We start from the raw sequence: 14,515 nt of genomic DNA on the forward strand, positions 1-14,515 counted from the left end.
ACAACAAAGAAATTTTGACCATGAGGGAAGGCTTGGCCTAGAAGGAATGCAAATTATATATACCTGCCAACTTGAGACTATTGCAGCAAATGGACAATCCCAGCAAACCCTGGGAGGAGATCACTATGGACCTCATCATAGAACTCCCAGACAGCAACGGAAACAGTTATTTGGATGGTCATCGATTTGTTTTTCAAGCAAGCCCACTTCATCTCTTGCTCAGGTTTACCATCGGCCAAGAAACTAGCAAAACTATTTCTCAACACATCTACCACCTACATGGCATCCCAAAGAGAGTCATCTCCAACCAAGGGGTACAATTCACAGCCAAGGTCTGGAGAGAGTTCCTGAGGGTGATTGGATCCACACAAAGACTCAGCTCGGCTTTTCATCCAAGTACGAATGGGGCATCCAAATATGTGACTGCACTAGTCAAACAATGCATCCATTGTTATGTGGATTATCAGCAGGACAATTGGTCAGAGTTGCTACCATTTGCAGAGATAGCATATAACAATACTGTCCATGGCAGAATTGAACTAAGCCCTTTTCAGGTTTCCAGCACTGTGAATTTGTTCCTATGCTTGAATTACCCAGAGAGAACCCCACTTTGATGTTTTTAAAGGAGTGAATGGAGACACTGAAAAAAGAGTTGAAAACACCAAGAAAGCACTAGCGGAAGTGGCAAAAGCATACAAGAAGCAAGTAGACAAACCCCGATTGCTCCAGCCTTTTTTCTAAGTGGGGTATAAAGTTTTCTTGTCTACCAAATATATCCGGTTGAGAATGGCCACCAAAAAGCTAGGGCCAAGGTTTTGGGGTCCTTTCCTGATAGTTAAGATTATCAACTCAGTCAGGGTTCAGCTTGAATTACCTAGAATATTGGGAAAGATTCATCCTGTGTTTCATTGCAGTTTATTAAAACCAGTGATTGGATCAAGCTTAAAGCTACAAACCCAAGCATCCCCTCCTCCTTTAGTCATATAAGGAGAAACTCATTATGAGGTGAAGAAAATTTTAGACTCCAGAATGTATAGAGGTCAGTTAGAATATTTAGTACATTGGAAGGGGTCCCCTTGGTCAGACGCTACTTGGGTAAAGTGGTGGAATGTAAAAGCTGAGAATAATTACATTGGCAAAAATTATTTATATACAATAATTGTATATTAGTAGAGATATAATCAACAACAATCCTATCTTCAAGAAATTTAAATGATATTGTCTACTGTAGTATTCCTTATGAAGGTCAAAGGTCATATGGATGGGCATGCCCAGGTATGCCGGAAACCCCACATGGAATATTTATTACTTCCCATTATACTGTTAGCATAAGTTAGCATGAGGTTTGCTAAGGCTTTGCAATTGGAAGGTTCAGGGAAAGTTCATGTTCTCAGGAACAGACAGGTTTGAATGAGATCAGGAGAAAAGATGGGGAGTTCTGGCCGGCACCATTAGCACATTCTTTTACCTAGCTTCTCACAAGTTTCCTATAACATCTATCATATACCTGCAGCCTTATCTATGATGTTGGCAGGCTCATGGATTACAACACCATGAAGAACTGTGCATGTCTATTAGCTGCATTATGTCATAGAGAACAGAGAGTTATAAAAGGGTGCTGTGTGAAATAAGTTAGGTTTAATAAGTTAGTATATGTATACATTTAGGATAGGTTTAGGCTTAGTTAGGATAAATTAGGATAAGTTAGTTCTTTTGCTTCTTTTGGTTCTTTTGGCTTCATGGCCTCTTCACTAATAAAGTAAGGCCTTTGGCTTTTTTCACCTAGCGATACTCTTTGTCTATTATTGAATCTATGGCGATTCAATACCCCATAACAATATATCTAGTGAAAACATTTCTACAAATGAATATTGATAGAACACAAACTCAAGTGGGACCTTTCCTGCTTCAAAGATTTATATTTTTGTTGTAACAGAAATACACAGAAAATAGAAGAACAGAGTTGGAAGGGACCTTGGAGGTCTTCTAATCCAACCTCCTGCTTAAGCATGAGGTCCCATTCCCAATAAATGGCTGTGGAATTTCCTCTTTTAAAAACCCAGTGTTTGAACATCCACAACTTTTAGGGTCAAGTCATTCCTCTGATTAATTGTACTCACAGACAGGAAATTTTGGTTCTGTCTTTGATAGGTTTCCTCTGTTACTTCTTGTCTTGCTCTCAAGTGCTTTGGAGAATAGGCTCAGTCCCCTCTAAGGGGAGAATGTCTTGTGACATCCTCTCAGATATTGGAAGACTGCTATCATGTTACCCTTAGTCCTTCTCTTTGTTAGACTAGATATACCCAATTGCTACAAAAATTCATGATATTTTTCAGCTTCCAGCCCCCTAATCATCTTAGTTGTTCTTCTTTACAGTCTTTCTAGAATCTCAGTATCATATTATATTGCAGGAACCAGGAAAGGATGCTAAGACTGGTCATACCAAGGCAGTGTATAACAGTACTAATAGTTCGTGTGAGAATAGAATAGAATAGAATAGAATAGAATAGAATAGAATAATAACAGAGTTGGAAGGGACCTTGGAGGTCTTCAAGTTCAACCCCCTGCCCATGCAGGAAACCCTACACCACTTCAGACAAATTATTATCCAACATCTTATTTATAACTTCCAGTGTTGGAGCATTCACAACATGGAGCATAAATTATATCAACAGTATTCTTCTGGTCCACTAATTTTATCACTTTATCAAAGAATGCAATAAGATTAGTCTAGCACAGTGGTTCCCAAAGTGGGCAGTACCAACCCCTCTGGGGTGGTAGGATGACTTAGAGGGGAAGATAAGAGGCAAGGGTGGGGGCAGAGAGTACTAAGAGGGGTCAGTGGGCAGCAGGTGGTTGCCATACCGGTAACAACAGCTGGCTGGCCACACCCCCAAACCAGTCCTGTCCCCATGCCCCTGCCGCCAATGTACAGTCAATCACCTGCTTGCTGCTTTTCCATCATGTGGTGTTTCCAGCCGACATACCCCACCCTTGGCCTAAAGGGGAACAAAGAGGAAGAAAGTTGTTCCCCTTTGTCACATGGGCACTTGCTTCACTGACACCTTGCCTTACCTACGCCTTGCCTACACCCCAGTTGCTGCTTGCTCACCCTGCGACGCCCAATCTCTGCTCTGCAGTCTGCCTTCCTGAAGTGCTGTGCTCCTGATCTGCCTGCCAGGTTACAATACTTTCCTCAGTACTGAATTGCATTTTGTTGGCTGGGCCCAGTGTTCAGGTCTGTCAAGATCCTTTCGGATCTTGAGCCTATCTTGACCATTCCCCTTAGTTTGGTGTCATCTGCAAATTTGATGAGTTTACTTTCTATTCCCTCATCTAAATTGTTTATGAAGATGTTGAAGAGCATTGGCCCTAAGAAAGAATCTTGAGGTATCCTAATTTATATTTCCTTCCATATAGACATAGTTCTACTGAGAATTACAAGGGATGGCCCACAAGGCTGAGCCCCTACTTGTTTCTTTCTAGAATTTAAGCAAGTTATGCAAACATGCCATTAAGGAATTCAAATATAACATTGCAAGACTTTGTCACTGATTGACTGATTTATTGATATTCAACCATCCATCCATCCATTTATTCAGCTCTTATAATATATGTATAACTTCAAGTTAGATCTGTAATGGAACCTGTACATCACTATCGTAACTTAAGCTGGGTATAAAATGATTAGTTACATGACCTTTTATAAAATGATTACAAAATGTGTTCATTTGACCACAGAGCATTGCAAATTGTCATAGAGTGTGGTCAAGTGAACACAGGGGATGCAACTACTGGATCTTCTTCTTTTTTTCTTTTTTTTTATTATACAAATAATACAAAATATAACATAATATACAAAACATAAAACAATGATCGTAACAATCGAAAACGATCGAATGGCGTGTCGATTGACAAGGTACAAATTGAAAGCTAGAAAAGGGGAGGGGAGGAAGTAGATAGGGAGAGGGTAGAGAGAAAGAAGGAAAAAGATAGAAAGAACAGAGAACGTAGAAAGGATAGAAAGGGTAAAAGGTTGGCGAATGTCCGGGGGAGCTGTACTGAGAACGAGAACTGTTTCTTATTTCATTAGCTTGTTACCATGGTTCGGTTTATTTATCAAGATTGGTTAGTGCAGGTGTTGAGTTAATCAAGTTAAAGAGATTTTAGAAAACGATAGTAAAGATACTGTCAGTATATATATAAAGTCTCTTAATATTATATTAAATATAAAATAGCTATGTACCAGATTTGTAACTGGTCGTGCTTATATCTAACATATCATTCTTATGGCGTGTTATTCTCACTCTTTTTTCCTATCCAATTATAAAAAGGATCCCAACAGTTATTAAATGTATCCATAGTTTCGTTTCTTACTATTATAGTTAATTTCGTCATCTCTGCGCAGTATGTAATTTTTTTTATTATTGCCTCATTTGAAGGTATCTCCTCATTCTTCCACCACTGCGCAAAGGTTAGTCTGGCTGCTGTTGTTAAGTGGACAATTAAATGTATTTGGGATTTAGGTAATTTTTGTCTAATAATGCCCAAAAGAAAACATTCAGGGGTTTTTTCTATTGTCAGATTAAGTATTTCATCTATCCAAGTTCCAATTTTATTCCAATAAATTTTAGCTTTTGAGCATTGCCACCATAAATGGAAGTAGGTGCCTATTTCTTGGTGACACTTCCAACAATAAGATGAAAGTTTATTATTTAGTTTTGTTAATTTAATCGGGGTAATATGCCACCTGTAAAACATTTTAACTAAATTCTCTTTATAGGATGTGACAATAGTCAATTTATAGTTTCTGCTCCAGAGTGTTTGCCACTCCTCTTCTTTAATTTCTTTTTTGAAATCCATATTCCATTGTTTAACATTAATTTTTGTGTTAATATTATCCAATTCGTTATAGTTTAGGTAGCAATAGAATTTTTTAATTAATTGTTCTTGGGCTTCTGTACATAGTTTGTCTAACGGGGCATTTTTGATTATTCCAGGGTTACCTTTGTCCTTGTTAAATTTAGTTTGTATATGTAAGTATTCCCACCACTCCGTTTTTTGACCGAAATTTTCCAATTCTATTCTTGATCTAATTTCCCCATTGGAATTTAATATATCCTTGTACCTTATTATATTGTTTTTTTAATGGAAATTAGGATGCACATATGCTTCTAATGGAGCATACCATATAGGGATTCCTTTGTAAAGTTTAAACTTAATTTTTTTCCAGGTAAGTATTAAAGATTTCCTAATCAGATGGTTGGTAAAATATTTATGGGTCCTCGGCTTCTCATCCCAAAGATAGTAGTGCCATCCTAAGTGAAGGTCGGGACCTTCTAAACTAAGTAATATGGTGTTAGATAGGCTCATCCATTCTCTCATCCAAGTTAGTGAAGCGGCAATATAATAGTCTTAACAAATTGGGAGTGCCAGACCTCCTTCATCTTTTCTATCCTGTAGGTATTTTAAGCGAATTCGAGGACGCTTGTTCTGCCAAATGAAGTTACTAGTAATTTTGTTCAATTTTATAAAGAATTCCTGTTTCAATTGAATTGGGATTGTTTGGAATAGGAACAATATTTTGGGCAAGATGCTAAGTTTTATAGCCGCGATCCTCCCAAGTAAGGAGAGTTGTAAATTTTTCCATTTCAACAAGTCAAGTTGTATTTTATCTATTAGTTTATTGTAGTTGTTTTCTTTTAAACTGGACACTTTATTTGTCAAATTAATGCCTAGATATTGGATTTTTTAAACTATTTGGATATCAAGTTTGGCTGTTAAGATAGCTTTCTGCGGTTCTCTCATATTTTTGGTTAAGATTTGAGTTTTAGTTTTATTTATTTTAAGACCTGCTGCTGTGCCATATTCTTCTAGGACAGCCAGTAGTTTGGGTCCTGATACTAAATGTTCTTCAATGATAAATACCAGGTCGTCCGCGAAAGCTTGTAGCTTGTAAGTTTCATTTTTGCATTTTAGCCCTTTTATATCCTCCTTTTTTCTAATGATTCTGGTTAGAACTTCTAATGTTAGGATAAACAGTAGTGGGGACAGTGGACACCCTTGTCTCGTTCCTTTGTGAAGGGAAATTTTTGTCGATATATCTCCATTGAGGATGATATATGCTGATTGGTCTGTATAGATGGCTTTTATTGCGTTTATGAATTTAGGGCCAAATTCCATATATTCAAGTTGTTTGAATATAAATTTCCAGGACACGTTATCAAAAGCCTTCTGAGCGTCGAGAAATATTAATGCCACTTGTTTTTCACTATGGGCTTCGTAGTATTCCAGGGTGTCCAATACTATTCTGATATTATTCTTTAACTGTCTCCCGGGGAGGAAGCCGTTTTGATCTGAATGTATGAATTGGTTTAGGAATCCTTTAATTCTGCTAGCTAGGATGGAGCTAAAAATTTTATAATCGGCGTTTAGAAGAGAGATAGGGCGATAATTAGCTATGTAGGGTCCGTATCTTTTTTTAATATTAGCGCTAGGTTTGCTTCTGTCCAGGATGTTGGAATTATGCCTCTATCTAAGGCTTCATTTAAAATTTCTAGCAGGGCCTTTTCCATTTCTTTGGGGAGGTCTTTATAGAACTCGGGTGGGAGGCCGTCAGGGCCCTGGGCTTTATTATTTTTCTGTCCTTTAATTGCTTCTTTTAATTCTATGTCAGTAATTGGCTTATTTATTGTGTCTATCATTTCCTGGGGTACTTTAGGGAGGTTAGCCTGTTCTAAAATTTCTTGTATTTTTTGGTCATGTTCAATGTTAGCTATATTTTCAGGATTATCATAGAGCTTACTGTAAAATTCACTAGCAATCTGTTTTTTCCTTTCCAAGTCATGGCATATTTCCCCATTTGTTGTCTTAAGGCAGTTTATGAGTTTCTTTTGTTTTTGTTTTTTGAGTTTATTAGCTAACCATTTGCTAGGTTTGTTGGCATTTTCAAAGTTATATTGACTGCAACTTTTAATTTGTTGTGCTAGGATTTGTTGATCTATTAAATTTAACTCATGTTTTATTTGTGACATTTTTTGTTTAAGTTCTTTTTTGGGGGGATATTTTTGTAGGTTTTCTTCTAGAGATCTATATTCTTCTTCAAGTTTAATCGATTTCTGTTTTTTTAGTTTGTGTTCTTTGGCCATATACGAAATAGCTATTCCTCTGGTTACGGCTTTGGCTGTATCCCATACATTTTGAAGGATAGTGTGTTCTTTAATGTTTTCTTGAAAGAAAAATTTAATTTCTGTTTGGAGCTTCTGTTTAAAACTTTCCTGGTTAAGTATAGATTTTTTAAGCGTCCATCTAGGATATTGTTTGGTTCCTTTCCATATTACTTTTAGCGCATTGTGGTCTGAAATAAGATTGGGTTCTATCTCTACCGATTGAAATTTGGTATTAAGTTCTATTGTGGTCCAGACCATATCCAGTCTTGACCAAGATTGGTGCCTATCTGAATAGAAAGTGAATTTTTTGAGGTTAGGATTTCTGTCTCTCCAACTGTCTTTAAGTTTTAATTCTTTAATTAAGTCAAAAAAGGCTTTGGGTAATATTTTTTTCTTGTGCTTATTCCTTTTATCGTTATTATAGTCCAGTTCCTTATCGATTATTCCATTAAAATCCCCCAATAAGCAAATATTGTCTGTAGCATATTCTTTTATGATATTAAGTAATTTTTTTATAAAATCTTTCTTGGCCTTCATTCGGGGCATAAATATTAATTAAGGTTATTGTTTCTAATTCTTTTTGTAATTCTAATATCAAAACTCTACCTTCTCTATCTTTATATTTCAATTTAGCTTGAATGTTGGGGTTAATATAACAAATTACACCTCTCTTTTTTTCGGAGTCTAGAGATGTAAACAGGTTCCCAAGTTTATTTCTATTAAGAAGATGTTCAAATTTGTTTTTAATATGCACTTCTTGCATTGCAATAATATCTAAGTTTAATTTAGCAATTTTGTTTAAAATTTGATTTCTTTTTTTTGGCGCGTTCAGTCCATTTATGTTAATTGAGTATAGCTCAATTCCCCTGTTAGATGAATTTTGTGCTAAATTTTGGTTATCTGTACTTTGGTCTAGTTTCCCTAGTACTTCTAGTCTCTTTTGGTAAGCCTGCGTAGCCATTATTTCCCGTATTTATATTATCGGTAGCCAGTGTTTCTTCCGATCTATTTGGAATCTGATCCACTGGCTGTTCACTGATTGGTGTAGTATTCCTAGTTTCTTTATTGTTTGTTATTTCGGTCGTCCGATCATTAGTAAAATGTTTTTCAAAAAATTCCTCCGCTTTATCGACTGAATCTATTTTAATCTTTCTCTCTTGCCAAGTCACAAGCATTCCCTCTGGGACAAGCCATCTAAAGTTAATGTTGTGCCTGGTCAGTTTAGCTGATAAGAAAGTGTATGGCCTACGTAGGTCTCTGACGTGCTTCGGGACTTGTTTTAGAATAACCAGTTGTCTCCCTTTGTAGTCTATGGGGTCTTCCCATGCTCTATGAAGAATTTCGTCTCTGACTGATTTTTTTACAAGTTTGATGTGAACTTCCTTAGGGAGGTTATGGCGTCTGGCGTAATTAGTATTGATCCTGTAGACTTCGTCTATTTCATTTAGCATTGTGTCCTTTTCAATGCCTACCGCCTTTGAAAGAATGTCGGCCATAATGTCTGGTAAGTCCTCACTTTTCTCCTCCCTGAAGTTTTGAAATCTAAGGAAGTGGTTAGCTTTTTCGCTCTGAAGTTGAATTACAGTGTTTTCTAATTCTTTATTGGCATGGACTAATTTTTCAGTTAGATCTTCCATTTGTTTATGATCCTGGTCAATCCTATTTTCCAGATCCTGAATTTTTTGTTCTTGTTTTAACATCTGTTGTTCAAAATCCTCATGCCTTTTATCCATATTTTGCATCCTTTCTTTTAACTCGGATGTATCGTTTCTCACTTCACCTATTTCTTTTTTAATATCTTCATGGTTCTTAAGCATTAACTCCTGCATTTGGAGCAACATGGATTGAAGATCTTTGTATGAATTAGACCTTTCTCTGGGCAGCATATCATCCAGCGATCTCTGAGAAAAGGGGCTAGGTATAGCTGAGGTGGATTGATTAATTGACCTCTTCCCTGATCCCAATCTAGTCAGGTTAGATAGACTCGTCATTTTAGCGATATTCCACCCGCTGGCCCACTTATATAGATCCCTAATAGTCCGTTCCAGAGTTAGATAAGAAGAAAATGCTTAATTAGTGTGTTAAGTATTTAGATATAGAAATAGCAATTCAAATACTTTATATTAAGGATCCTCAAATCAATTGGCCTATAGAAATAGAAGGGTAAGTGATGAAAGAAAGGTATGAATGTAGTTTTTTTATCAGGCAGAGCAAATAGGTGTAGATAGCACTGTACACAGATATGTTAAGCTATTAGAAGGGAGTACAATAGCTTAGCTTCAGTTATATTCAATACTTGTAGGTTTTGTGGTTAGTTTCCCCCAGCTGCGAAATTCAATCAAATTTTACAGTAATAACAATATAAATATATCAATGGGGGTGTTTTCTTATATTATTTGAGAAATAGTAAACCGTCAAAGAGAGATATTTGTACTTCAATCAAAATTCCTTAAAATCTTAAGAGCTTTAAAACATGCTAAATTAAATAAATAGTTAGGGCAAGATTGTATATACAAGCTAATCAAGATTAATACAATTCATTTCTAACATTCAATAGTAAATCTAATGGCTAATATTTTTAAAAGTAATAGTATCAATAAGCTAGAAAATCCTAATAACCAATAATTAAAGGGGAGGTCTCTTAGTACAGTAATAATAGTAACAGTATATTAAATAGCAATGTAGTGAAGTATCCAGGTAATCTACTGATAAATTAATAATTTACTAGTAAGTTAATATATGCAGATAAATAGCAAATGTCTGTTAATATATATAATTCATTAGTGTATAAATATCAATAAGTATCTTGTTGTAATAAATTATGTTAGTATTCCTGTAAATGACTAAAATATGAATTATACAGAGGTCCTTAATGGTCAGTAGAGATCCTGTTTTTCTACTAATTAGTTAATAGCTAGCTCATATGTCAATATATGTAAGTATATAATAGGTATGTTACTATATATAATTAAATAATGTATAAATATCAATTAATATCTTATTATAATAAATTATTCTAGTAATCCTATATTTAGTTAGTATAATATATAAATTATTAAAGTTATGTAAATATCAAATAGTATAGTTGATAATCACTAGGAGTACATACATGAATTTTTAATTATGGGTGTAAATAAAGCGAATTCCGAATTCAGTGGGATTGTATATATAGGTCAGTGTGTCAGACCTTCCTTAGTTTCTTCAGATCACGATCAAAAAAGTTCCGGTTGGGCTTCGATGTTGTAGCAAGCTATTAATTAAAATAGTAAATAGCTTGAAAGTTATGTTCGTTTAAAGCAAGTCCAATTGACGTCTATCTCAGGGGGTTGTGTAAAGTTATTCAGTTCATAGTGTCTGTCCGGGCTGTGCAAGGATCTTATGTGTCGATTCCTCTCCTTCCCGCAGATCTGTCAAGGCAGTAAATAGAACCAAGTCAGCTCAGAGATGACGGTCTTTTGGTCTTTTAGGTGGGGGTCTCTAGAATGGTCTCCAGCCGCTTGTAACGAATAGTTCCTCCGGCGGCTCACCCCTCCCAGTGTAGGTCCAAAGTGTCAGCAAAGGCAGTCAGCAGACACCCCAAAACTCCCTCCGAATCGCCACCTCCAGGCCTCCGCTTCCCCCGCAGACAAAACAGGACGGAAGAAGCCCAAAAAGTATTGAGTTGTTCTTCCAGGGTCAGCCGAGTGTGACGCAGCAGCAAAGCAAAAAGCAAAAAAGAGAATGTAGGAAATGCGCCGTTCAATCGGGATCTCTGTTGAAGCCTCAGATGAAAGAGAGCATTTCTTTATATTTTAGTAATCCTCGGGGGACGTCAGGTCTTCTTGGTACGAAGTAAAAGCCTTGCGAGATGTTTCCTATATTTTGTAATATTTATTGACTCGAACGTTGCATTGCCGCCAGCCGGGGGGAGGAAGATGGCAACTCCTTCCTCCTCCTACTCAAGTCTTAGGTGCTTATAGTTAATTAGAGTTTTAGGTTTGGTGACGTTGCCCCGTGGAAAGACTCACTTGTAAAAAGTTATTTCACGATGTATCCAGTTCTGGTATGTTGTTTGTCAGCTCCTCCGTCTCGAACGCCTCGCTAGTATCAATTTAGTTTCCTCCAGCCGGGAACAATCTAGGCCGCCATGTTGCTCCTAGCTTACAGGCGCACAATCATGTAGGAGATAAACCGCTCCGTTGATCCGGCCGCTGCCTTGGGATCAAACTAACGGCACCCCCTTTCTGACAGACCCTTTTCCGCAGGGTCTGTGGCCCCCGAGGGACCTTTGAGTACCTGTAAAACGGTGGTGTTTGACGGAGCTCAGCTCCACACTGTCCGTTCAGTTCCACAGTGGGCTCCGCCCCCCAACTACTGGATCTTCTAATTCAGGTCATAGGTATCACCACCACCCAGGTAAGCCCATCACAACATCAAGCTGTTACTAAGTGATCATGTCAAGGATTACCTGTACTGTATTTTGAAATTTTGAATACTCTTAAAAGGAAAATTTAGCTGAAATAACTCTTTCTGTTTCTTTCTTGTAATAAAATTTCAAATCCGTATTTAATCTTGCAGTGCTTGTCTTGCCTTCAAAGGTACATTTACTAATGTAAACTTAAGTTATCTATCTTAAGTAACAACTTTTAAAATAATATGATTTTTCAATTTACCAGGATATATTTTTATTGCAGCTTTATATTGATGATTCACCACTGGCTTTTCCAGGACAGTATCTCATCAGTACAGTCGTAGCTGTGTCAATAGGAGGGATCCTCTTTACGGCTTTTCTTCTGCACATCTATGAAATCCAGATATTAAATTTCTTTAAAAAGAAAAAAATCAGTAACAAAGTAGAATCAAAAACTTCAATTGTCAGTGAAGTATCATCTGAGAGCAATGAATCGTAATTGTCAATTATGCCACAATGTCCTCACTACCATGCTAGTATGTGGCTATTTTGGTTTAATTTGGCCCACAAGGGTTGAAGGGTTTTGTTACAGTTTTTTCCTTGTTAGATAGCAAAATGAACGTTCTTTTATTTCTAAATATGTTATTATTCTAGTCACCTTTGCTGTGCACTTTCTAGGTTTTGAGAAAGGAAGTCAGATATGTATGCATTTATTTTTTTGCAAAAATATAGACTGATATTCAGAAAATGTCATTCAACAGTATACAATAATCTAATAAAATGTAAAAGAAAAGAGTAATTAAATATATATCCATTCTAACTCTGTACTTATTAAGTAGCAGTTATTTCTATTAAAAGTTCTGTAAACCAAACAGTTATTGCAAGCATTGTCATTTATGTTAATACATTGCAAAAAATGTATTAAATTTTTTGAATACATACATGGAATTTTCCAAGATTGAGAAACACTGCTCTAAGATATCTCCCCCCTCCCTGCAAAAAGTAAATAAATTAAGCAGGAACATTGTTAGATTTTAAGAAGTTAATCAGAGATAATTTCAAAAGAAAACCAAAGTACACACACACACACACACACACACACACACAAATACAAAAGAAAAAAAGTTATGGTGGTGCAGTGGTTAGATTCACAGAGGTCTTCAAACTTGGCAATTTTAAGATTTGTGGACTTCAATTCCCAGAATTCTCCAACCAGTTGGGAGTTGAAGTCCACAAATCTTATAGTTGCCATTCTAACCCACTCATACCTGGGTTAGAATGCAGTAATGCTGGCTAATTCTGCTGATTGCCAGGAGTTCGATTATCACCATGCTCCAGGATGACTCAGCCTTCCATCCTTCGAAGGTCAGTAAAATGAAGACCCAAAATGGGGATAATATGCTCACCTTCAAAACTGCTTAGAGAGGGCTGTAAAAAGCACTGTGAAGCAGTATATAATTCTAAGTATTATTGCCACCAACTACTTTTACATACGTGCTTTATGTAGGAATATGAAACAAAGAACAAAGATTCAAAATATTATTTTTTAAAATTATATCCCTACAGATTAATATGGTTGGTTCATTGCCTATAGAGCATGGGAATGCTTAAGAGAAAAATATGCATGATATAAAGTGGAACCTGAAATAAAAATTAGTAGTATAACATCATTCCTGTTCAAGGATTCAATGAAATACTTCATTCTATTCCTCCCTCTACCTTCTCTCAAAGTGATTCCCAAACTATCTGTGTACTGAGGCACAGTCATTCAGCTAAAAAGGGAGCATTTCAGTTTGCTTGACCTTTGGATATAATGCAAAACTTAGGATTTTCCCCAAGTTTATTTTTCACTGGGCTCCATTTAGCTTGACCTGCAATATATCATGTTAATTTCTCACTGGAATGATTATTTTTTATTATTGGCCATTTCTGGAATGCGAAGGCTCGAACCCCTCGTCGCCACTGTTAAATCAGAGGCTGGAGGCCGATGAAGAGGATAACAGCTCTTTATTTAATAATTAGGTACATCTAAAGTGACCAGCTCGCAGGCAGGTAGCGATTTAAAAAACAAGCGGCCAAAACCGCACCTTATATACATTGTTACTAGTGCAGGGATTGGTGACAATGTTTCAAGACTTCATGCTGGAGCTTCCTATTGGTTGAGCCTGGAGGCTCCTTATTGGTCACGCCCAGGCTTCCCATTGGTTGCGCTAGCAGGCTTCTTATTGGTCGCCCTGCTCCAATCAGCGATCACCTTTATTCTAACAACTTGCAAACATAACAATTATGATTACCCAAAATTAACCAGTGAAGACTGATACAGTGGTACCTTTACTTAAGAACTTAATTCGTTCCGAGACTAGGTTCTTAAGTAGAAAAGTTTGTAAGTAGAAGCAATTTTTCCCATAAGAATCAATGTAAAAGCAAATAATGCGTGCAAACCCATTAGGAAAGGAATAAAACTTCGGAATTTGGGTGGGAGGAGGAAGAGGAAGAAGAGGAGGAGGACAGTCTCTGCCAAAGGAAGAAGGTGAGGTGAGGGGAATAAAAAAAAATCCAAAACTTTAAGCCTTTTTTTTAAAAAAAGGATTCTGAGCAATGTTTCCTCTAATTTTTTTTAGTGCAGGCAGAAAAGTATAGTGTCTGAGCGACACATTTTCATGCCTGAGCACAGATGTCACCCAAGAAAACTTGTTGCATAATTATTTGGGGCTCGGTGCTGGGACAGAATAAGGTCCCTTCCCACTGTGTTATACTGTTATTTTATATTTCAAATAATATCATTATCCTCTTATAAAACCAGATAGGCCATCATGCCTACTCCTCCTTCCTATACATTCTTCTTAAAAGAAACTAAAAACTTTAATACAACCTTTTCCTTATTAATAGGGAAAAAAATTTCCCTTCTTTTTTATTAAAAGAAATTAATAATTAAAAAAGCAAAATTGATTACTAT

General features: G+C 36.5%; 1 protein-coding gene across 1 annotated transcript in view; it reads left to right on the forward strand.

The window, feature by feature from the left end:
• LOC139161032 (cation channel sperm-associated auxiliary subunit beta-like) overlaps positions 1 to 12,431 on the forward strand; it is a 155,240-nt gene extending 142,809 nt beyond the window's left edge. The window contains exon 26 of the mRNA XM_070739673.1: positions 11,843 to 12,431. Within this exon, the coding sequence (XP_070595774.1) occupies positions 11,843 to 12,058 (216 nt within the window). The 3' untranslated portion in view covers positions 12,059 to 12,431. The remainder of the gene's footprint in view (positions 1 to 11,842) is intronic.
• Positions 12,432 to 14,515: the final 2,084 nt, after the last annotated feature.

This window comes from Erythrolamprus reginae, chromosome 1 (genome assembly GCF_031021105.1).
Source record: "Erythrolamprus reginae isolate rEryReg1 chromosome 1, rEryReg1.hap1, whole genome shotgun sequence".
Taxonomy (NCBI): domain Eukaryota; kingdom Metazoa; phylum Chordata; class Lepidosauria; order Squamata; family Dipsadidae; genus Erythrolamprus; species Erythrolamprus reginae.